The sequence below is a fragment of the Mustelus asterias genome, chromosome 7 (assembly GCF_964213995.1).
Source record: "Mustelus asterias chromosome 7, sMusAst1.hap1.1, whole genome shotgun sequence".
Taxonomy (NCBI): domain Eukaryota; kingdom Metazoa; phylum Chordata; class Chondrichthyes; order Carcharhiniformes; family Triakidae; genus Mustelus; species Mustelus asterias.
The window spans coordinates 34,238,464-34,263,098 of record NC_135807.1 but is presented as its reverse complement, the minus strand read 5'-3'; the positions used below and the strand labels follow the sequence as shown (position 1 = coordinate 34,263,098).

The following is a 24,635-nucleotide window of genomic DNA, read 5'->3' as shown; positions in this document are numbered from 1 at the left end:
ACAAGCGAGACTGGGAAAGGATGGCAGATTCCACCTCCACCCCCCCCCCCCCCCCCCCGGGCAATTCCAGTCACCTTGGAGGGAGATTGAAGTTTATTTATTTGTGTCACAAATAGACTTACATTGCAATAAAGTTACTGTGAAAATCCTCTAGTCGCCACTCTGCCACATATTCAGGGAGAATTTAGCATGGCCAATGCACCTAACCAGCACATTTTTCGGACTGTGGATGGAAACCGGAGCACCCTCAGGAAACCCAGATATGGGGAGAACCTGCAGACTCCACACAGACAGTGATCCAAGCCGGGAATTAAACACAGGTTCCTGGCACTGTGAGGCAGCAGTGCTAATCATTATGCCACCGTGCCGCCCCAATTTGTGAACCAGGTGGGTTTTTACAACAATCGGTAATAACCTAGGGTACTTATTGGAAGTGACAGCTGGGATTGGCCAATTAGAGGCCGGTTCATAAGAACATAAGAATATAAGAACTAGGAGCAGGAGTAGGCCATTTGGCCCCTCGAGCCTGCTCCGCCATTTAATAAGATCATGGCTGATCTTTTTATTGAATCAGCTCCACTGACCAGCCCGCTCACCATAACCCTTAATTCCTTTACTGTTCAAAAGATTATCCATCCTTGCCTTAAAAACATTCAATGAGGTAGCCTCAACTGCTTCACTGGACAGGGAATTCCACAGATTCACAGCCTTTTGTGTGAAGAAGTTCCTTCTCAACTCAGTCCTAAATCTGCTTCCCCTTATTTTGAGGCTATGCCCCTAGTTCTCGTTTGATCTGCCAGTGGAAACAACTTCCCTGCTTCTATCTTATCTATTCCTTTCATAATCTTATATGTTTCTATCAGATCTCCCCTCATTCTTCTGAATTCCAATGAGTATAGTCCCAGTCTGCTCAGTCTCTCCCTAAGCCAACCCTCTCAACTCCGGAATCAACCTAGTGAATCTCCTCTGCACCCCCTCCAGTGCCAGTATATCCTTTCTCTAGTTAGGAGACCAAAACTGTACACAGTACTCCAGGTGTGGCCTCACCAGCACCTAATACAGCTGCAACATAATCTCGCTGTTTTTAAACTCCATCCCTCTAGCAATAAAGGACCAAAATTCAATTTGCCTTCTTAATTACCTGCTGCACCTGCAAACCAACTCCTTGAGATTCCTGCACAAGGTCACCCAGGGTTCCTCTGCATAGTAGCATTCTGCAATTTTTTACCATTTAAATAATAGTCCATTTTGCTGTTATTCCTACCAAAATGGATGTCTTCACATTTACCAACATTTTACTCCATCTGCTAGACCCTCGCCCATTCACTTAGACTATCTTTATCCCTTTGCAGACTTCCAGCGTCCTCTTTGCTCTGCCACCCATCTTACTGTCATCTGCAAATTGTGACACACTACACTTGGTCCCCAACTCCAAATCATCTCTGTAAATCATAAACAATTGCGGTCCCAACACTGGTAGCTGTGGATTGCTCGGCAGTGCCACTGGGGAGAGAGTGGCTGCTGCCGGTAATGCATCTACCCAAAGCCAGGATCTATATCAGGCCTGAGGTAGGACCCATACCACAGGTGAGTGGTCACGGGGAGGGAGAAGAGGGGTTGGCAGAAAGAGCATGGGGGTGCTGGCTCTTTGCAGGCCTCCCCATTTCTGATGCCGACTCCTAGATCCGATAAAAGGCCTTTGAACGAAGGACACCCGGGATCGCACAAGAAACCCCGACAAGATTGGGTTTTGGGCTTCTCACCTGGCGGGTCCCCCACTCACCACTGACTGAATACCAGTGGCAATGGGATGACGCCCTTAAGTAGGCATTAATTATCTACAAGCCTGCCAGTCCCAGACTTATCAGGGCAGAGATACCGATTGATATCCATATCCCTCTGTAGAAATAGAGGGATATGGACCAAGGGCAGGCAGAAGGGACTAGTTTAATTTGGTGTCATGTTCAGCACAACATTGTGGGCCGAAGGGCCTGTCCCTGTGCTGTACTGTTCTATGTACTATGAATGCCCACCCCCAATTAAATGCCCCTCACCTCAAACTCACCTGGGGAGGACATTAAATTCCACTCATGGTCACTATTATTGATAATCGATTTTTATTCCAGATTTGTTTTTGATTCCCTGCTGCGGTGGAATTTGACCTCATTGTTCCGGGTGATTAATCCGGGCCTAATTACTAACAGCAATGTCTTGTGTTTTAACTTCAGTGTCAAGAGCACCTGGTTACAAAGTAGCTTGCTTACATTTTATAAAGAAGGCTGCAAATTACACATTGATCGACAGACTTGGTTCTGATGCCACTTGTGGTGGAACAGTCCATCAGCAAACAGCATTTTTATTTATTTCTGTGCCGAATAACATGGAGGCGTTAGCTTATTAAATCTGTAAAATTTTGAATTGATTTCAATCATCACATGATCACAACACAGACCCAGATCAGGGTGCCCATTCATTTTAACTCATGCATCCAGATAGTTCACTCTGTTCCCCTTATCATTGCAGATAATTCTGGTGATTTTAACTTCTGCGACTCTACCTTGAAATCCATTCCCTGTATCTTTATGAGATGAATCATATGGTATCCATCATAAATTAGCATTTTACTATTTGTTACCATGTCCCAATTAAATAGTTCAATTTGATGCAATTTTCTGGAACAATCTTTTCCACACCATTTTCCCTCTATACCTCCATAGTTCAACTCAACAAGAATAATTTGGCTCCAGGGAAAGATTTTATTTTTAATAAATGATTAGATTTTCTTGCTCAGAATTTGCTTAGAATTTCTGTCGCATGCTGCTGTGCAGTGGGACCTGGGTGTCCTTGTGTAAGAATCACAAGGAGTTGGTTTGCAGGTGCAGCAGGTGATTAAGAAGGCAAATGGAATGTTGTCCTTCATTGCTAGAGGGATGGAGTTTAAAAACAGCGAGGTTATGTTGCAGCTGTATAAGGTGCTGGTGAGGCCATACCTGGAGTACTGTGTATAGTTTTGGTCTCCTAACTAGAGAAAGGATATACTGGCACTGGAGGGAGTACAGAGGAGATTCACTAAGTTGATTCCGGAGTTGAGAGGGTTGGCTTATGAGGAGAGACTGAATAGACTGGGGCTATACTCATTGGAATTCAGAAGAATGAGGGGAGATCTTATAGAAACATATGAGATTATGAAGGGAATAGATAAGATAGAAGCAGGGAGGTTGTTTCCCCTGGCGGGTGAAACTAGAATTAGAGGGCATAGCCTCAAAATAAGGGGAAGCAGATTTCGGACTGAGTTGAGGAGGAACTTCTTCACACAAAGGGTTGTGAATCTGTGGAATTCCCTGCCCAGTGAAGCAGTTGAGGCTACCTCATTGAATTTTTTAAGGCAAGGATAGATACATTTTTGAACAGTAAAGGAATTAAGGGTTATGGTGAGTGGGTGGGTAAGTGGAGCTGAATCCACAAAAAGATCAGCCATGATCTTATTGAATGGTGGAGCAGGCTTGAGGGGCCAGAAGGCCTACTCCTGCTCCTAGTTCTTATGTTCTTATTGCTCACCTTCTACCATGTTGGTAGTCACAGGATACAATTATAGTGTTAATCGTAGATTAATTACAGATTAATCATGGTCTGGTTTCCTCCCACAGTCCAAAGATGTGCGGGTTAGTTGGATTGGCAATACTAAATTGCCTCTTAGTGTCAGGGGGACTAGCTAGGGTAAATACATGAGGTTATGGGGATAGGTCCTGGGTGGGATTGTGGTCGGTGCAGACTCGATGGGCCAAATGGCCTCCTTCTGCACTGTAGGATTCTATTCTATGATTCTATATAGCGATCAATCTCGCTCCATAAGGGACCCATAAAATGAGAAAAATCTCAAGGGCGTAGAGCATTGGGGTCCAAAGTCACCAGTTCCTCCCAAGTATGCTAAACGTATCACTTGGCATTGCACAATTTACTCATTATCATACTGTATCCCAAAACAGGAGGCACTCAAATGTGCAGTCGAAGAGGGGCAAAATGAACAGTCAGCGAAGAAGGGACAAATTGGTCTGAAAGCTTGGTCAGAGAGGTGTGTTTTAAGATTTTTAAAGGTGGAGACTGATGAGCAGAGGCAAGAAGGTTTAGCAAGGAAGCTCTGAAGTGTAGGACAGAGATGGCCACAAGGCTTTGTAACCATTGAGATGGTAAAGATGCTAAGATGGCTAGGGTTACGGATTAGCTGAAGCAATGTTGGGCCAGACCGTGGCGGGATTTATAGGTGAGGCTACCAATTCTGCATTTAATGCTTGGGGCCTGGGAGCCAAGGTCAACCAGAGAGAGAAGAGTGTTGAAGTGCACCAAGTTTTCTTCAAATTACCTGGAGAATGGAAGGAAAGGGTGAGAAAAATGAAAGCTGGCGGTGAGAAGAGTTTCAGTGGCAAAGGAGGACAAAGTGATGAGAAGCAAAATAGCTTTAAATGCTGCACCCTACTGTGCAAGGTAAACTTCATTATAGTAATTTTCATTAACAAGCCTGCTTTATTACAGCACTCTGCTATCTGGAGAACCTGCAGGATACAAATTCTTCTTCAACAACATTTACCGCAATGAGGTGTTCCATCATTGTGTAAATGGGAAGCTCCATTATCTTCCAATTTAACAATCCCACAATAAGCACAATGGGATGAGGAGCAAGAGGACTGTAAGCAGGGGAGGGAATGATTAAGGCAGGAAAGTGCAAAGACATGATTCCTGTGCCTGCGAGAGGACGTGTACCAAAGTTTTCAGATAATGCACTGGAGGCCTTGGTGGAGGATATGAAAAGATAGAGAGATGGCCAGTATCTACAGGGAGGCAGGAGGTCCTCCAGACAAATGCTTGGGGGCACTGGGAACAAAGGTTAATGTCAGGTGTACTGTTACAGGAATATGGACGCAATGCAGGGAGAAGTTAAACGATTTGACACGAATTGCAAAGGTGAGTGGCGCCAGCCTGGATTTTCCGGTCCTGTCATGGTGGGACCCACTGCAGGAGATTCTGCAACCCAGACCAAAGTCCACTGACTTTTGGAAAATCTCGCCCACCTTCTTCAAATGAAATTTCCCATCCACTGCACTATTAGTTCATTCACTGCTCAATTCACCACACCCCCATTACCCCTAGCAATGATCTGTCAATCAACCCTGAAATCCATATTTTGTACCTCACAGCAAGTCCTGCCACATGCAGTTGTAAATGGTGGTGGACAATTAAATGATTAATAAGAGGAGGAGTCTCTACGAATATCTCCATCCTTAATGACGGGGTACCTCAGTACATCAATGCACAAGACAAGACTGAATCACTTGCAACCTACAGCCACAAGTACACAGTGGATGATCCATCTCGACCTCCTCCTGAAGTTCCCAGCATCATAGATGTCTTCAGCAAATTCAATTCACCACATGATATCAAGAAACATCTGCAGGCACTGGGTACTGCAAAGGATGTGCGCCCTGACCACATTCTGGTGATAATACTGAAGACTTGTGATCCAGAACCAGCCAAGCTGTTCCAAAATAGCTACAACACTGGCATCTACCCAGCAATGTGGAAAATTGCCTCGGTATGTCCTGCGCACTGTTGTAGGAAATTTACCACTTCGGAGTCAGACTTGGAGGTTTCAGCAGTACAGTTTTATTTCGGACAAAGCTTTGGGAGAAAGCACTGGTACTCCACAGTACTTGGCAGCGACCTTCTCAACTACACAATGGCAGTTGATCATTTTTATACCTTTTAGACAATAGGACATTAGCCGTTAACACATCGTTACAAGTTGAGTAGACAGATACGGACATCGATAGTTAACACATCGTTACAAGCAGACAGGTACGGACATGGACAGTTAACATATCATTGTTCATAGAATGGATACATTTATGCAGTTATGTCCTCTATCAATGACTGGTTTCGATCTATACATTCAGTGGCTGATCTTGTTACATTTATGTATTTATGTCCCCATCTGTGGCTGACCTTATTATCAGACTCATTGTTCTGGGTCTGCTCTTATCTAAAGTGCCTCAAGCTCTGACCAGCTTCCTGCAGCAATTCAGATACTGCAGGTTTTAACTTTTTGTGTAACTGTCTGTGCTAAAAGCCAGCGCCTTTTAATGTCCCTTCCCAGGTAACCATTTTGTGTGCCAGGTAACCATTTTGTGTCCATCACTTTAATTCCACCATAACAGCACAAAAAGCAAAACAAGTCCAACTCGGCCAATTACCGCCCCATCAGTCTACTCTCGATCATTGGCCAAGTCATGGAAGGCATTGTCAACTGTAATATCAAGTGGCACTTACACAGCAATAACCTGCTCACTGATGCTCAGCTTGCATTCTGCCAGTGTCACTCAACTCCTGACTTCATTACAATCTTGGTCCAAACATGGATAAAAGAACTGAAATTAAGAGGTGAGGTGAGAATAGGGAAGAGTGACTGCCCTTGACATCAACACCACATTTGACCGAGTATGGCATCAAGGAGTTCTAAAAAAACCAAAAGTCAATAGAAATCGGGGGGGAAACTCTCTGCTGGTTGGAGCCATGCCGGGCACAAAGAAAGATGGTTGTGGTTGTTGGAGGTTCATTATCTCAGCTCCAGAACATCACAGTAGGAATTCCTCAGGGTAATGTCCTAGGCCCAACCATCTTCAGCTGCTCCAACAATGACCTTTCCAGGTTAGTAATGGAAATGTTTACAGATGATCACACAATATTCAACACCATTTGTAACTCTTCAGTTGCTGAAGCAGTCTGTGTCCAAATGCAGCAAGACCTGGACAATATCCAGGCTTGGACTGATAAGTGGTAACTAATATTTGTGCCACACAAGTTGACTTGTGGCGAAGACCATCTCCAACAAGAGAGAAACTAACCATCTTCCCCTGACCATTACTGAATCCCCCACTATCAACATCCTGGGGGTTACCATTGACCAGAAACTCAACAGGACTACCCATATATATACCAGGGCTACAAGAGCAGATCAGGGGTTAGGAATCCGGCAGCAAGTAACTCACCTCCTGACCCCCTAAACCTGTCCACCATCTACAAGGCACAAATCAGGAGTGTGATGGGATACTTTCCACTTGCCTGGATGAGTGCAGCTCCAACAAGTTGACACCATCCAGGACAAGGCAGTCAGCTTGATTGGCACCCATCCACAATTATTTACTCCCTCTACCACCAGTGCACAATGGCAGCAGTGTCTACCATCTACTTCTCCTTAGGTAACACCTTCCAAATCTGTGACCGTTACCATCTGGAAAGACAAGGGAAGCAGGTGCATGAGAACACCACCACCTGGAAGTTCTCCTCCAAACACAATACTATCCTGTCCTGGAAATATATTGCTGTTCCTTCACTGTCACTGGGTCAAAATCCTGGAACCCCCTTCCTAACGGCACTGTGGGTGTACTGCTCATCACTCCTCAAGGGAAATTAGGGAAGGGGAATAAATGCTGGTCTAACCAGTGATGTATGCATCCCATTCATTAAAAAAACACTGATTTAGGACGTTCTACACCCAGAGATGCTAAAGGTCACCCTCCAAAGCCATTGTGGTTTCCTCTCCACCACCCATGATGCAAGTCAAGTGAAAACATCTTGAGCATCACCCTCAGTGAAGTTGAGATAAGGGAACTGTACCCTAAAGACCCTCGCTGGCTACGGTCTGCTGTTAAGACCCCCTTCTGCCCTTCCTCCTTCACCCTACATCAGTAACTTTTTCTATTCCATGTGACCTCTCTTCATTCTCGTGCTTGTGCTCAATTCCCAAAGGAAGATCCAGTGGATCACCTATGTATGGAAGCGATTTGCTGCAGCGGAATCTGCCACAAAAAATTACCCAGTCAAACTACTCCCTGTAGCCCATTCAAACTTTAGCCAAGTATAGGGAATCTTCAAAAATGCATACAACTGCACCAACAATCACAAGAAATAATACGGCAACTGATCTGTACGTGCTCCACGGTCCCTTTAGATCACACTCCTGGGGATGGGGGATCATTTATTTTATGCTTGTTAGCATTGTGAGGTTAAGGCAGGGCTTAAGTTCAGGATTGGAATTTCAAGATAGTAGTGCGTGTGTTAATTCTGCATTGTACACTGATTGATATCATAATCTGCCTACTCTGCATCTTAAGTGAGTGCATGTTAACTCCTTTAACAAGATGGAGTTCAGAGCATTTCCCGTCAAAAGCAAGCATCTGAGACCTTATTTTCCAGCTTTAAGAAATTACATGGTGCCCAAAAAACTGGTGCCACATTACCCAATTTCTCCCCTATTGTTGAACGACATTTTAAATCCATATAAAAAAAAACTTGGGTATGATACTGCTCTACATAGCAACCAAAGTAACTGTTCCCACGCTGATTTCTCAATGGGGTTGATGCAGCTTTTAACAACTACATCACATAGGAGTGAACAGAAATGCTAAACAATCAGCCTAACTTATGTGGTAAGAAAATAGGCAAACATTGACAAGTTGCATCATTACAGGGCCAGATAAAATACTCACCAAGTACAATTACAATTCCGGAATGCCGTATCAGTGGGTATAATGGATTGCTGAAACATGCACACCTATGTGGGCTAATGGGAAATGAAAATGTTAGATAGGTCAAGACGCTGATATAGTCGCACTCAAGGGACAGCCTTGCCACTCAGATTTAAATATCAGGAAATCGGGCGGGTGCTGCCCATGCCATTTCCTTCTGTTCAATTAGTTTTGCAACCGGAAGGCAAAACTCTTTGGCACTTCTTACAAAACCTTCTCTGTCCAGCTTTGCACATTAGGAATGGGAAAGGCACTGGGCGAGGCACTGAAGGGGTTCGAGTATCCAGGGAGCCACACCGAGTTGGAAACTCCACCTTCGTGACAAAGGGGCAGTAAACTGGCTGCTGCAGCTTGATAAGAAGTAAAGGAACTCCAAACCACAGAGAGTCACTGTATTCCACTCGATAAACCATCATCGATCCCAATCTAACGCTACTGTTTCAATATTTACTGAGGAATCGGCAAAGAGTTGTGAGGGGAATCCTGGGCGGGAAAGATGGGAATAAGGATTTGCAGCATGTCCTGCCGTATTTAACATTGGGATAGTTCTTACATTTTCTGACAAGGTTTCCCATCCAACAACTAATCAGATTCACACACTGATCGTATTCAGGCTGGAAATCATCATTCAGACAGCTGATGCGGGGTTCGTTTGGCATCATGGCAGGGAGAGGGGGAAGTGGTCCAACTCTCGGTGACGTTATCAGATATTGCTGGGGGAGGGGGAGCTCATCAGACATTGCAAAGGCGGGGATGGGAGAGGTGGTGGGGATGGGGGTGGGAATGGTGTCGGTTGTCATGGGGATATCTTATAACATGGGTTAATCGGACATAGTGAGGGATGTGGACATCTTGCAGTAGCGGATGAATTGGACAATGATGTGGTGGGAAGGGATGAATTGGATATCATGGGGTGACTGGCCAACCTTGGGAGGAAAAGGTGGTGGCACTGGGCCGATCATTGATGACCGATGGTGGGAAGATAAGCATCTTTGGCCTCGGCAAAAGATCCAGAAGCAGTGCATTTACCTCATTGATCCAGGCCTCCTTGCCTCTATCTATCTGCCAGGATTCCCAAGGTGTGGGTACCCATGCATTAAAATTAAAAACTCAGTTAAAGTCAAGAGCGAGTTGGGCACCTGTACCCTTTACTCTTCCCCAGTCTGCCTCCATTAAAACTGTAAATGACTGGGCTGGAGTCAGGTTTGAGAACTTTAAAAATTTGGATCTTCCCACGCATTGCTGATCCACCTGTCCTTGAGAATTACATCTCTAAAGAATACTCTGAAAATCATCCAGACGTCTGATTTTGAATTCTTCAGGGCTAATCATATCTCCTGTTCTTTGATTTAATTAATAATCCTCATGAAGGACCTACAAATTTTCTGAAAGTCCAAATAAGCTTCATAACTGGTAACTTTACTATCCATTTTATCTGTAAGGTGATTTAATAATATCCTCCATCTTATGTGCACCATCCATGGGGGCAATTTATAAATGGTATCCTATGGTTACCAAGCCTGATAGTTTTTGTAGCCTAGAAATTATTGTGGCTGATAATTTATTATAATTTGTTATGTAGCACACTTTCAATGAAAAAAAGAACTTTCATTTAGACAGCAGCTTATTGCATCCTCAGGTGTTTAGAATCATATAAGGATACAGCACAGAACGAGACTAATCTCAGACTTCTCCTTATTGTCCATAACTGTGTATTTCTTTTGCCTGCACTTACCTTCTCAACGTTACTGGCACAGTGATTAGCACTGCTGCCTCACAGCGCCAGGGACCTGGGTTCAATTCCTGGCTTGGGTCACTGTCTGTATGGAGTCTGCACATTCTCCCTGTGTCTGCATAGGTTTCCTCCGGGTGCTCCGGTTTCCTCCCACAGTACAAAGATGTGCAGGTTAGGTGAATTGGCCATCTAAATTCTCCCTCAGTGTACCTGAGCAGGTGCCGGAGTGTGGCATCCAGGGGATTTTCACAGTAACTTCATTGCAGTGTTAATGTAAGCCTACTTGTGACTAATAAATAAACTGTAACTTTACTTTACAATTGAATCCACACCCGCCACCCTTTCAGACAGTGCATTCCAAACCACAATTACCTGTTTTTAAAAAAAAGTCCTCGTATTGTCTCTGCTTCTTTTGCCAACCACTTTAAATCTGCCCTTGGAAACCCTTTCGCCTACTTACCGCATCTATGATTTTGAACACCTCAGCCAAATCCCCTCTTAGCCATCTCTTCTTGAAGGAGATAAATTCCAGCTTTCCCAGTCTCTCCACAAAACCTCCGTACCTGCGACCTCTGGTGTCATTCTCAGAAATCACTTCCGTATCCTCTCCAAGCTTTTGTCATCCATCCTCATAGAACCCCTACCAGTACAGAAGGAGGCCATTCAGCTCATTGCGCCTGCACCGATTTTCCGACAGAACATCTCACCCAGGCTTTATCCCCATTACCCCATTTATTTACCCCACTGATTCCCCCTAACCTACACATTGCCTAAAGGGCAATTTAGCATGGGCAATCCACCTAACCTGCACACCTTTGGACTGTAGGAGGAAAACAGAGCACCTGGAGGAAACCCACGCAAACACAGGGAGAATGTGCAAACTCCACACAGGCAATCACCCAAGGCTGGACTCGAACCCATGTCCCTGGTACTGTGAAGCAGCAGAGCTAACCACTGTGCCACCCTGCTGCCTTAAAGTGTGGGGACCAGAATTGAACACATGACTCCAGTGAGGCCTAGTTGGTGAACATCTACAGTGCTTGACAGAGACTATTATGTAGACAAACATGACAACCATAGCACAGCATAATCCCACAACTGTAAAAGGATGTTGCCCACAGGCGCTGGGGAATCTCAATCCACTTTTGCAAGTACATTATTTATTATTTATACAATCATCCATACAGCTTGGTTTAGTGTCTCAGCTGACAAAGCACACTCCCCTGTCAATGCTTAACTCCCTCAGCATTGCATTGATGTACTGGCCTAAATTACAGATGTAGGTCTTGGCGGGGGGGACTTAAGTCTACCGACTCAAAAGTGCCATCGCTGAGCCAAGTTGACATACTGAGGCATAAGATGCCCATTGCATTTACTAATACCAATATCAGTAAACTCAAAGCTGCATGACCCCAGGCATGGCCCAAACAGGAATATTTACTGACAAACAGAATGAGTAATTGTGCATCAAGCACAGGTTGTACAGGGTACTGCCTATTTGCTTTGATTCACTTCCACTCTGTCTCTAATCCCGCAGCCTGCTGCTGTCAAACACTTACTATGACTATTTTAATCCTTCGCTTCATAATGCAGAGAAGATTGTGAAGTGATTCATCTTGGTAGGAAGAATGAGGAGAAGCAATATAAAATAGAGGGCACGAATCTGAAGGAGGTTCAGGAGCAGCAGGACTGAGGCGTGTATGTGCACAAATCACTGAAGATGGCAGGGCAGGTTAAGAAAGAGATTGATCAGGCATACGGCACCCTGAGCTTTATAAATAGGGGCACAGAATACAAAAGCAAGGACATTATCAGAAACCTTTATGAAACATTGATTTGACCTCAGTTGGAATATTGCATCCTGTTCTGGACACCTCACTTCAGGAATTTTGTGAAGGCACCAGAGAGAAGGTGCTGAAAAGATTCATGAGAATTGTTCCAGCGGTGAGGAACTTCAGTCACACGGATAGATTGGAGAGGCTGTGGCTGTTCTCCACAGAGAAGATTTAAACAAGATTTGATAAGAGGTATTAAAACATGAAGGATCTTGCCAGAGTAGTTAGGGAGAAATTATTCCCGTTGGCAGAAGGAATGAGAACTAGAGGACACCGATTGAAGGTGATTGGCAAAAGAAGAAAGAGCGACATGAAGACAAACTGATTCTACACAGTGAGTGCTTAGGATCTGAAATATCTTACCTGCTATAAATTTAATCCTGGCTGTCGAAAGGAAAAGGGATAATTATCTGAAGAGAAAGGTATTGCAGGGCTATGGGGAAAAGGTGGGGTGCAGAGAGCCAGCATGGATATAACTGGCCAAATAGCCTCTGCCAACACTGTGACCAACCTCTGATGAAGCGATATGAATATTGTCAGCATAGATTATTTTGAATTTCTCTTAAACATTAGAGCAACAATTTTGGCCCTTTTATTGTCATGTTGCATAAAATGGAATTCTTTCTCCTCCCGTTCTCCTCTCTTGCTGAAACTCTATTTTTTTTAATGGGCTACAATTCGAGCATCACTTGAAAGACATGAGCACATAGTCCAGGCTGACACTGCCAGCACTCCATAGTCAGAGGGTGCGATCTTACCAGCCGTTCCTGCTGCAATGAGATCGGAGAATTTGGCACCTAGCTGGCAAGGCTGGCATTTATTACCCACCCCTAGTTACCCTGGGAAGATGGTGGTAGGCTTTCTTGTACCACTGCAGTCCATGAGGTAAAGGTACTTGAGCAACACTGTTAGAGCTGAAGTGCTTTGGGCTGTACTATGGGCCTGAAAAGGGAAGGATAGATACAAGTTTGTTTGTACAGGACACATGGTGCTTGTTGCCCTCCATTGCTTCACCAAGTGGTCATTCAGCATGTGAGTCAATACAGCAGCTTATTGAACTGGGGGGAGCATCACTCCTGAGCATGATCTTGTCCTCAATGATCATCCACATGCATATTTCTCAGCAGAAGTCAGTGAATAGAAATCAGGTTCAGGACCCCAGGATCATGTTTCTACTCCAATCAATCAAAACCTGCATTTATTTTGCACCATTAACGTAGGAGAAATTCTGAGGCAAATTGTAAATTTTAGAAAGAAGGAACAGATGTCGATTAATCTCATTAAATCTCACTAATTGATAAAGGGAACCAAAAACCTGGTTGAAGGCATCACCCCAGATATTTATGGGACGTGTAGAGGAAACAGGGAAGAGCTGAAAATAAAAACAGAAAATGCTGGAAAATCTCAGCAAGTCTGACAGCATCCGTGAATAGAGAAAATAGAGCCAACGTTTCGAGTCTGGATGACCCTTCATAACAGCCCTTCGTCAGCGCTCCCTGAAGCGGCCTATTAACTGGCTGCCTCCAGGAGGATCTCAGTGGGTATGGGGGAGCGGTGTACTGCCATGAAGTGTGATGTCAGGAACCGGAAATGATCCAAACCCACAATTATTCTTAAAGGGGACACGATTTCATCCAAAAAAAAGACAGAAAAATTAGCTGCTTATTGGAGCTCAGTCTCAGAATGACTGGGTTATGCAATCAATTTCCCCCTTAAGGCAGGCATATTTTTACAGTCCCTTTAGACTTATGATTCACTACAATGTAAAGTTCTCCTTGCAGCAATTGACTTCTCAGATTGAATACCTGGCTAATTAATACTTCTGCAATAGGAGCTGGTGTTAAACTCCTTCCCCCAATGGCTCACTTGATGGAAGCCAAAACCAACTGAGTAAACAAGAGACTCATAGGCTTTAATTCCCATACTGTGAGGTTTAGTTAATCTCAATTACATGTGTGCTACATATATTCTCAGTGCCCCTGGGCCCAGGAGAAAATTCATTCAGGGTTCCCAATCATGATCACTATGCATTCACCTCTTCCACGTATAGATATTGGATAGAATCAGGATCACATTCCTCCAAACCTCAACAGGCTGCCAACCTCAGGTTTAGATTGCAAATGTAGAATGGATACAAGCAGTGTAGTGATTCTGTTACTGGACTAATAATTTAGAGATTGCAAAGCCCTCCATGGACTCGCATTGGAGAATGTGAAGTCAGCTTTTTAAAAATCTGGGAATAAAAAAAACTTGTGTCCGTAAAAATGATCATGAAGCTGTAAAAATCCAACTGATTCATTCATAACCTTTTGGGGAAAAAAAATCAATTGTCCTTTCCTGGTCTATAGGTAAATGCAGTCCCAAATCGAAGTTATTTAACTGAACTGCCCTTTCACAAGCTAATCACTTGTATGGGTTCATATGGAGCATAAAGGCTAATCTGGGCTTGTTGGGTTGAATGGCCTGTGCAGTAAATACTGTAAGATGCATAGGTGCCGCAAGTGTAAGAAGCAAGGCTGCTCCAAGATCTTCATGGCAATCAGCGATGGACAATGAATACTCGTCTTGCCAGGAATGCCACACTCACTGCAAGGAAGGAAATCTGCCATCCTTTTCTGGTCTGGCCTACATGTGGCTCCACACCCACAGCAATGTAGTTGACTCTTAACTGCCCTCTGCAATAGCCTAGCAAGCCACACAATTTTATTAGGATGTACAACAATGCTGCCTTTGCCAGTGATATTCACATCCCATGAATTAATATAAAACAGACCATGCCCTCAGGAGAGAAGAAAATTAGCAAAGCAAATTAGTGAGCAGGATTTAAAGGGGCAATCTTGGGGTAAGTTTTTGTTAGGAAGGAGAATGTTCCATTTCAACTCTCAATTTCCAAGCATTGTTCAAATGAAAGTTAAATTGCCTGTTCCAGGCAGTTGCATAGTACTGGGGGAAGGACTTTGAAGAAAAGATATTGCATCCAGAACACCCTTTGCCTTTAATGAAAATGAGTATAGATTCTCTCGCATTTTCGTTGTGATAGTGTACCCATCTCCATTTCTCCACTTGCTATCCAACCAAACTACGTCTGGTTCAAATCATCACAGCAGCCTGATCAGGGCCTCATGCATAAGACAGCAAAGAATATCTGCAGTACTCCAAGGTCTCATCTGCAGTACATCACAGAGTTTTGCAACCTGATGTTCTGATTATTTTTGTTGTCCTCAATATAAATATGTGAACCTGATTGTGTTCATTCGGTGTGACGGGCAAAAAAACCCTGTAAAATCCATAACCTGTGCAGCAAGTGACAGGGTCCATCTTACTAGGACATCCATGTAGTTGTCCTGTTCCTAGATAAGTCGTATGCAGAATAGGCAGATTGTAATGTCAGCCTATATCTAATGCTGTTTTAATGCCTGTGCTGCTTTTTAGACCTCACCACTGTAGCTAACACCCTTTCTGAAGCAGGCATTGCTGATCATGTGGTCAGTGCTATGGAGGATGCCCCATTATTGCTCTTTAAATGAATGATCAATAAGTTGCGGGTTAATTCTCTTCTGGCTCTTTCTGAGTGTGTGAAAGTGCTTGGTGTTCTGGTGAGTTGGTTGAAATGACTGCTGCTGCAGATAGAGAAGGCCTTGGTTGTAACTGCAAGACTGATGGGCAGATGATTTACTCCCAATCATGTGTGCTATAAGTGCAATCTCCCTCAGATTGCAACATAAGAGGGAGCAAGCAAGAGGAAAGCTGCTCGTATGTAGAGGAGGAAGAAGAGGAGGAGGAGGAGGGTCAGCATGGTGGCACAATGGTTAGCACTGCTGCCTCACAGCACCAGGGACGCGGGTTCAATTCCGGCCTCGGGTCATTATCTGTGTAGAGTTTGCACATTCTCCCCGTGCCTGCGTGGGTTTCCTCCGGGTGCTCCAGTTTCCTCCCACAGTCCAAAGATGTGCTGGTTAGGGTGATTGACCATGCTAAGCTGACCCTAGTGTCAGGGGATTAGTAGGGTAAATATGTGGGGTTACGGGAATAGGGCCTGGGTGGTATTGTGGTTGGTGTAGACTTGATGGGCTGAATGGCCTCCTCCTGCACTGTAGGGATTCTATGATTCTACAGTCTACGGAAAGGGCTTTCACCAGGAGTCCTTCTCCACCTAAGGAATTCTAGGATCCATCTAATCTAGAAGCATTGTGTGCATCATCTGCAATTCATGAAGGACATGCTCACAGTATTCTGCCACCTCATGCAACATATGCTAGATCCTCAGGGCAGGACAAGGATGACACTGTAAATGTCTGTGAAGGTGACTGTTACCCTGAAGCTGTGAGATGTGCTAATTGCATGAGAGTGAGCTAAAGCTATGGACGTGAGGTACGATTTGTGACAGATTGAGATTGTCATTCTGGTGGACGAAGGAGTATAGATGTGATGAATGGAGCAGTGCATGAGGCTAGCAATTCAGTTGCAAAGGTTTGAAGGTTGACTTCCTGCATATGACCACTTGTGTGAAATCATTGAACTTATGATGGCATTGCATTCAGATTCTCATGAACACACTATTCACATTTACCCCTATGGCTATATGCTCCCATTTCCCTCTTCATTCTTCCTGCAGGTCAGTGACTTCCAGTACCTGCTGCAGCCAGAATGCGCATCTTACCTAAAAGGAGGTGCAGGCTAGCTTCAAGTGATGCTAGCCTGGCATAAACCCGGAACGATGTGGAGATGTGTGGCTTTTGCTACCAAATAAACCTGTTGGACTTTAACCTGGTGTTGTTAAACTTCTTACTGTGTAAAGCTGGAACCCCAGCTGAGGTATGCACAATCTGCTGATGTTCAGTACTGGATTGCATGCCATTATTATTTAAATTAGTAGGCACCCCAGTTTGCATGCCAATAATGGCATGCATAGCTGCATAAAGGGGCTATTGAGTTTTTAGACCCGATGATAAGTGATCACATTCTTATCGATTTCAAGTGATTGAGAGATTGAGAGTGTTTTAAGTGATGAAGGTTTTGGAAGCAGCTTCATTGGGTTATTTGAAATGACTAGAGGGCACCACAAAATAGTTGGAAGTGAAAGAGTGAGTTAGATGCCAGGGAGTAATGCTTTTCACAGAGAATTGTCACTGTCTCGAATGAACTGCCAAGACAGGTACTTGGTAAGTCTTTCCAGCAGGCACTTGATGAGAGATGAGCGCATTTCCAATTATAGATGGCTGGTTGTTAGTTATTAGTGATCCTGAGGAGCTTTGGACATCCGATAAATCCTTGAGCTTTGCTTGATTACTTTGGTGAATCAGATAAACTTCCTGGTGCTATTCCTGAGCCAGCCACATGTTTATGTGTCTGGTCTCTTGAGTGATTATGTGGTGTTGAGAGGGTGAATGGTGGATATGATTGTATTGTTGCCTTAATTAAATAAGCTTGATCAACCAAGTGATCTTTATTTGTACTTTTTTGAATGCTTATCCACACATCTTAGTTTAAAAAGTGTCTTGGCAGGATGTGATACAGTGGCTGTGCCCTTTTAAACTAACATTTACATTATTCTCAGTAGCTTTGTTGATATTGGACTGCCCAGATCAGAATGGTCCCAGCTTCAGATTGTGCCTTGTCATCTGGCCTCCGTTGATATGGGAAGCTGGTTAATGTAATTGGTCTCAACATCCTGAGTTTGGGGGAATGGAGGGCGAAGCAGTCCTGTCTGATAGCTATCCGGTTACTCCTGCTGTAAAATGTGTATCTGGGACTGTCTCCCAAGAAAGGCTATTGAAATTGATAGATTTCTGTTGGGCAAGTGTACCAAGTGATATGAATCAAAGCCGGTTCAATGGGGTTGAGATACAAATCAAACATAAATTAACTCAACGGTCAAAGACGCTCGAGGAACTGAATGGATTGCGACTGTTTCTATGTTCCTATGTGGAGATCAAACAAGAGCAGATCAAGCTTAATTGTAAAGTCAACTCTTGTTTAAAGAGCTTGCCGATACTGTGCATCTGGGCTTAAGGGGGTGACATATTAGAAGGACAGGGAACACCTTTGGAACTATATTCCAGCAGAAGTGATGAGAAACTAAATTATGCAAAAAAAATTAAATGTAGCTTCAAACAGAATTTGAATATATGCAGACAGAATTTGCCTGCATTAATAATAATAGTAAAAATCTGTAATTCCCCTAAAGTTGTTGCCTCAAGTGGTCTTATTCCATTCTACTAGCAGCCCTGCACTATCTCACCAAGGGATCATTCTTCATCTATGAATTCAGGGAGTGTGACTATTTACATTCTCCATTCAATTTTAGCATTCTGCACTTGCAAACTACTTTAGGATACGGCTTACATTAAAAGTTCAGTCTAAATGAAAGCAGTTGCTGTGAGGAGCATTAAGCTCTCCTGATCCTGCCTTCACCGGCATTTTACATTCACACTTTCCATTAGGGTCGCCCAATGGGAATCAAGAGTAGGAGATTTCCAGCATCTCTTATCCAGGGGAAATTGAAAAGTTAATTAAATAGCATGTGACATTTGGCCATTTTAGTTTATCTTGCCAGAGGAAAAAAAAACATTCCCTCCATCAAAGCATCTTAAACAGTGTTCCTAAATTTATGTTTCACTATTCTGAATCTGCGCTCTTGGTCTTATTGTCACAGTTTCATTTGAAGTAGAATTCCAGATTCACTGGCGAGAGGGGATGAAATTCATTGACATTGGTGATGTAAAATGGTCTCAGAGTGAATTTGCAAGCTGTTTTACATTGCAACTGATTTTTTTCATTATTTAAACAAACAAAAATAATAACAGTGCATGATAAAAAAATGGGTTAGAACAGAGAACATGGAAAGTAGGTGCAGGAGTAGAGCATTTGGCCCTTTGACCCTGCACAACCATTCAATACGATCATGGCTGATCATGCACTTTCAGGATCCCACTCCCGCTTTCTCTCTATACCCCTTGATCGCTTTAGCCACAAGGGCCACATCCAGCTCCCTCTTGAACATATCTAATGAACTGGCCCCAACAGCTTTCTGTGGTAGAGAATTCCACAGGTTCACAACACTCTGAGTGAAGAAGTTCTTCCTCATTTCAGTCCTGAATGGCTAACCCCTTATTTTTAGACTGGGTTATGGATTCACTCTGGACGGCGACCAATTTTACCCCAACTTTTCTATACCAGTTACTACCTTATATGTTGTGCCCTCTTAGTCATTCTTTTCTTTAGTGAAATTGAAGAATCCGGGTTTCTCCAGACTTTCCTGATGCTTCCTGGAAAGACTGATTTTTTTTGTCCATTTCAAGGCAACCAGAACGTAATTGTTGGAAGAACAGAAAATGCTGGAAAAACTCAGCAGGACTGGCAGCATCTGTGGAGAAGGAAACTGAGTTAACGGGCAAAATTTTCCCGTCCACCCACCGCGGGAATCATAGCAGGCGGGACAGGACTATGCAAAGGTCCGTTGACCTCGGGCGGGATTTTCCAGTCTTGGGGCAAACGCGGTCGCAAAATCCCACCCAGCGCTTCGAGCCTGAATAACTCTTCTTCAATATGAGACACCATGTACTTTTATTTCACACCTCCAGCATCCACAGTATTTTGCTTTTATTTTAGAATGTAATTGTTATTTTGTCAGCAAACTCAGGAAATTTCAGGCTTCCACTCAAAATTTAAACCAGATGACATCCAGTTTTTGATGTCCGTCCCTTGACATTGTTTTAATACAACATAAAATATGAAATAAAAAAGCAGTTCAAAAGCTACGCTATAATGTGACTGCATTAATACCTTGCAGTAAGAATTGGAGCTGAGTAATTGCTTGCACTGACAGTAGAACATGAAAATACTCTCAATTACTGTCCCTTTTCTCCATTCCTCTCTCGATGTCTGTCCACCAGTCTTGCTCTCTGTGATCTCTTTCAATTTAGTGGTCTCACTCTCTTATGAATTTCCTCTGTTGGCTATTTTATTATCGGCACTAGCCCATTAAACCAAATCCTGCATTAAAGTAGCAGGTGATGCACTATCGTATAAAATTACCCTTGAATTTCTACGGTCACATCAACAGCAGTGTTGATCTATCACTGCGACCATGCCAAAGTTCATGCTTTAAGATACACACATTATCTCACCTGATGAGCAAATAACCCTGAGGTGCCCACGAAAGGGATGACAATTTACACCCACCCCCGGTCATCAGAATCATTGAATGTTTACCATACAAAAGAAAGCCATTCGGCCCAGTATGTTCGTGTTTGTCAATGAAGATCTAGCTACACAGCCTAATCCCACCTTCCTGCACTTATTCTGTAGCCCTTCACAGTAGACACCCAATATTTGCAAGAAAAGGTATTCGAGGCAGCATGATAATTAAGATATAAAATCATACATTGCATGTGGTATTTTCTTTCCAGTATTTCCAGAAGATGTACATCAAATGAATTTTTAAGCATGCTTTGAAAGTTCAGCTATTTCATTCAACCACTTCATCTCAAGTATCACGTTAATAAGAACATTTCAGACTGGGATTGATGCTGGAATGCCTTACTGTCGTAGACAGTGAAATGTGTACTCCATTTCAACTTTCTCAAAAAGCTAGCCTAAAAGGCAGCTTGTCCAAAAAATGCTAGTAGTTTTGAATACAGTGCAGAAGGAGGCCATTCAGCCCATCAAGTCTGCGCTGACTCTCCGACAGAGCAGCTTACCCAGAACTACCCCCACCAACTTTCCGACACAGCATCTTACCCAGGACTACACCCCTCCCCTGCCCTATCCCTGTAACCCCACATATTTACCCCGCTAATCCCCCTAACCTGCACATCTTGGTACACTAAGGGGCAATTTAGCATGCCCAGTTCACCTAACCTGCACATCTTTGGACTGTTGGAGGAAACTGGAAAACCCAGAGGGGAACCATGCAGAGATGGGGAAAATGTGCAAACTCCACACAGTCACCCAAGGGTGGAATTGAACCCGGGGTTCCCTGTCACTGTGAAGCAGCAGTGCTAACCACTGTGCCACCGTGCCCCCAGGTCCTATTTAAGAGAGATGTTTTGCCTCTACCATGCTTTCAGGCAGCGAGTTCCACATCCCATTAATCTTCCAAAAATACTCAAGAGTTCAGGTTAAAGGAGGATCATAAGCATCTCCTGCATTGGCAGTAGCTTAGAAACGGCACACAACTGACAGGCAGACATTTTTGTGATGCAGAAAAGATAGAGTGTAGCACAGGAGGAGACTATTTGGCCATTGTGTCTGTGCCAGCTCTTTGAAAGAGCTATATCCAACTCATCCTACTTCTCACCACCCGCTGCTCCTTTTATAAAGCCTTACGATCCCCCCCCCCCCCCCCGCCTTCAAGCACGTATCCAATTCCATTGTGAAAGCTCCATTCTTGCAAACAGTGCATTTAAGATCAGAAGAACTTGCTGTGATAACACGCCTTCCTTCTGGTCCTTTCGCCAGTTCTCTCTGAATCTGCCTCCCTTGTGTTGCTGATCCACCTGCCGTTGGAAATAGTTCCCTTTACTTCATCAAAGAGCCTCCTGATTGTGAACACCCCGATTAAATCGCCATTAAACATTTCCAAACGCAAATGACACCATCCAGAGCGGAAATTAGAAAAACACACAGTTAAAAAAAAAAGCTTTGGGAACCAAACTTTGGGGAGACGATAATGTCCCTTTAAGAGAGGCAGTGAGAGAGGATGCAGTGGCAGCTCCATTCATTGGGACTGCTGTAGATCAGGAAGGGAACAGGAGCCCCTTCCAGCAGCACAGTGAGGACAGAACTCAGCTATCCATTCTGTTCCTTCTTTCTCGCTTCCTCTATATAAAGCTACACTTGCCCTTTACTCCTTTCCAACTCGCACTTTGCAATACACACGCAAGATATGCAGGTTCCACAAACTGAATTCACACAGATTCAGAAAACATTAACCTGAAAGACGCCATTAGCTGCAGGCTCAACGAAAGAGGAATAAATCTGTATCACTAACAGCAATTTAAAAGCATATTTCTAAATAGAAGAAACCTCTGTAAGCCCTGGCAAAAGATGCAGCACAAATTCATCACCCCGAGTCTTTACAATGATGTTTCAGGAGCACAATGCTAAATGGGCATTTATATTACTTGGCAAGTTTCTTTACAAAAATAAAAAAAACCGTTCTTACTTGTGGTGTTGTACTTAACCCCATTGAAGAACTCGGGGCAAGGTCTCGACACAAGCTGCCCCGCGTTTGTCCTCGGCCAGCAAGTTCCTATCTGATCCGTTGTTGAATTGCAATAAATACCTTTGGAAGAAGTTAGAAGAAACATATAGAATTAAAATAAGAACGTGAAGAAAAATAAATCAAATGCAAGCTAAAAGTTAAATCCACAATGCTTCTTGCCCGGGGTTAGTTAACGTTGTCCTACCAGTGAGATCCACAGCAGGGATAGGGTCAGGTTCATAGTAATAATGGTCCCTTAAAAGGTCTATCAGGCTGCAGTTGGGATCAAACTCGTCAATGATGATCTGGAAGATTGTGGAGTCCATGGTGCAGGTTGTGTTCGGTGCTGTAGTAAGTGCCGGTGTGTGTGTGTGTTTTATTTTGTTGCTGCAGTTACAGCCGCTCTCCGCTCTCTCTCTCCTGAGACTGAGAGAGGAGCCTCTTGATTTAAAGCCTCACCTCTCCGTTAGCTTCGCCCCACCTCTGTGGCCAATGGGAACGCTGCCGCTATCCACGCCTGATCACATCTATCGGTAATGTGAATTCCAGGCTGCTGTTATTATTTCTCTTTCAAGCTGTCATCCCGCTTCTGCCGATATATTCACCTATCTTCGTGTCAATCAGTCTCTTCCCTTCCTTACACGCACTGGGTATTCGTGGATCTCTCTGCTTCCATCTCTTTCACTTCGCCCTCTGTCTCCTTCTTTGTCAGTCTCCTTCTCTCAACCCCCTCTCAAACTGTTTCTTTTTCTCTCTATCCCTTGGTTTGCTCTCATCACTCTCTCTTTTTTTGTCTTTCGCCCTCTTTTCAATGTTTTTAAGTATATCTCTGTTTGGTTGTTATGGTCTAGTTTATCACACTTTTCCAGTCTTTCTCAATTACTGTCTCTGCTGTGTAACTCATTTTCTCCCTGTCTCTTGCACTGTCAGGGTACTTAACGTCTCTCGGTAGCTCTCGAACTTTTGTTCTTTCTTGGGACCTGGGTGTAGTTTTTGCGCTCCATAGCTCTCCCCTTTGATCTCTTACTCCCAGTATCTCTCTATTTCTTTTTCTGTCTTCTGCTCTCGGTGTCTCTCTCTGTGTTTCTTCCTCAGAATTTCTGTCTCTTGCTCTCTCGGTATCCATCTTAGTATCTAAATGCTTCTTACATTTTCAGTGTCTGTTTTTTCGTTCTCTTCTTGCCTCTTTCTCTCGGTATATCTGGCTTTTGCTCTCTCAGTCTTTCACCCTTGTTAGCTATCTATATCTCGGGCACTTGCTTTCTCTCAGTGTCTCTCTCTTGCTTTCTATCATTGCCATTAGTGTGGTTAGATGGCGAAGAGCACCATTAAAGCTGTAATTTGCACCTCGTTCTGAAGGGATTAAGAACAATTTTGATCTCAGCCTTGACAATGAACATCTTACAACCCTGGACATCTTGCATGAATTTTCAGTTACTATCCATTTAGAACAGTCTATTTCCTCATATTACACAGCACCATATGACAAACCATCTCTTTTGCTCTTTATCTGCATCACTCTATCTGTCTCTGTCTTCTGCTCTCCATCAGTCTCTTGTTCCCTTGCTCTCTATCTGTCTTTGTTTTTTTTTACTATCTGTAGCTCCTTATATATCTTGCTCTCTCTCATGATCTGTCTCTTGCTCTCTACCTGTGTGTGTGTGCATGTGTGTGTATGTGGCTCTTTCAGTATTTTTGACCTTGGGCTGGAATTCTCCAGCCGCTCACACCCGGCACTCAGCTAAATCTCCATTCACTGCAGCAGGACTGGAGAATCCCAGCTGCAAGCGAGTACGGTGAATCCAGCCCTTGCTTTTGATTTGATTTATTATTGTCACATGTATTAACATACAGTGAAAATATTGTTTCTTACGCACTTTACAGACAAAGCATACCATTCATAGAGAAGGCAATAAGCGAGTGCAGAATGTAGTGTTACAGTTATAGCTAGGGTGTAGCGAAAGATCAACTTAATGCAAGGTACATCCATTCAAAAGTCTGATGGCAACAGGGAAGAAGCTGTTCTTGTGTCAATTGGTACGTGACCTCAGACTTTTGTATCTTTTTCCCAATGGAAGAAGGTGAAAGAGAGAATGTCCAGGGTGCGTGGGGTCCTTAATTATGCTGGCTGCTTTGCCGAGGCAGCGGGAAGTGTAGACAGAGTCAATGGATGGGAGGCTGGTTTGTGTGATGGATTGGGCTACATTCATGACCTCTTGTAGTTTCTTGCGGTCTTGGGCAGAACAGGAGCCATACCAAGCTGTGATACAACCAGAAAT

At 43.7% G+C, this 24,635-nt stretch overlaps 1 protein-coding gene across 3 annotated transcripts in view; it reads right to left on the bottom strand.

Moving 5' to 3' along the window:
* The window catches only part of LOC144496069 (corticotropin-releasing factor receptor 2-like), a 254,440-nt gene that overhangs the window by 137,045 nt on the left and 92,760 nt on the right, over positions 1 to 24,635 (bottom strand). For 2 of the 3 annotated variants that reach the window (XM_078217026.1, XM_078217027.1), the window contains exons 1-2: positions 22,562 to 22,682; positions 22,318 to 22,437 (exon numbers count right to left, since the gene is read on the bottom strand). In XM_078217026.1, the coding sequence (XP_078073152.1) occupies positions 22,318 to 22,437; positions 22,562 to 22,682 (241 nt within the window). Of the gene's footprint in view, positions 1 to 22,317; positions 22,438 to 22,561; positions 22,683 to 24,635 lie in introns of those variants that run through there. The other variant, XM_078217024.1, reaches the window with a different exon arrangement.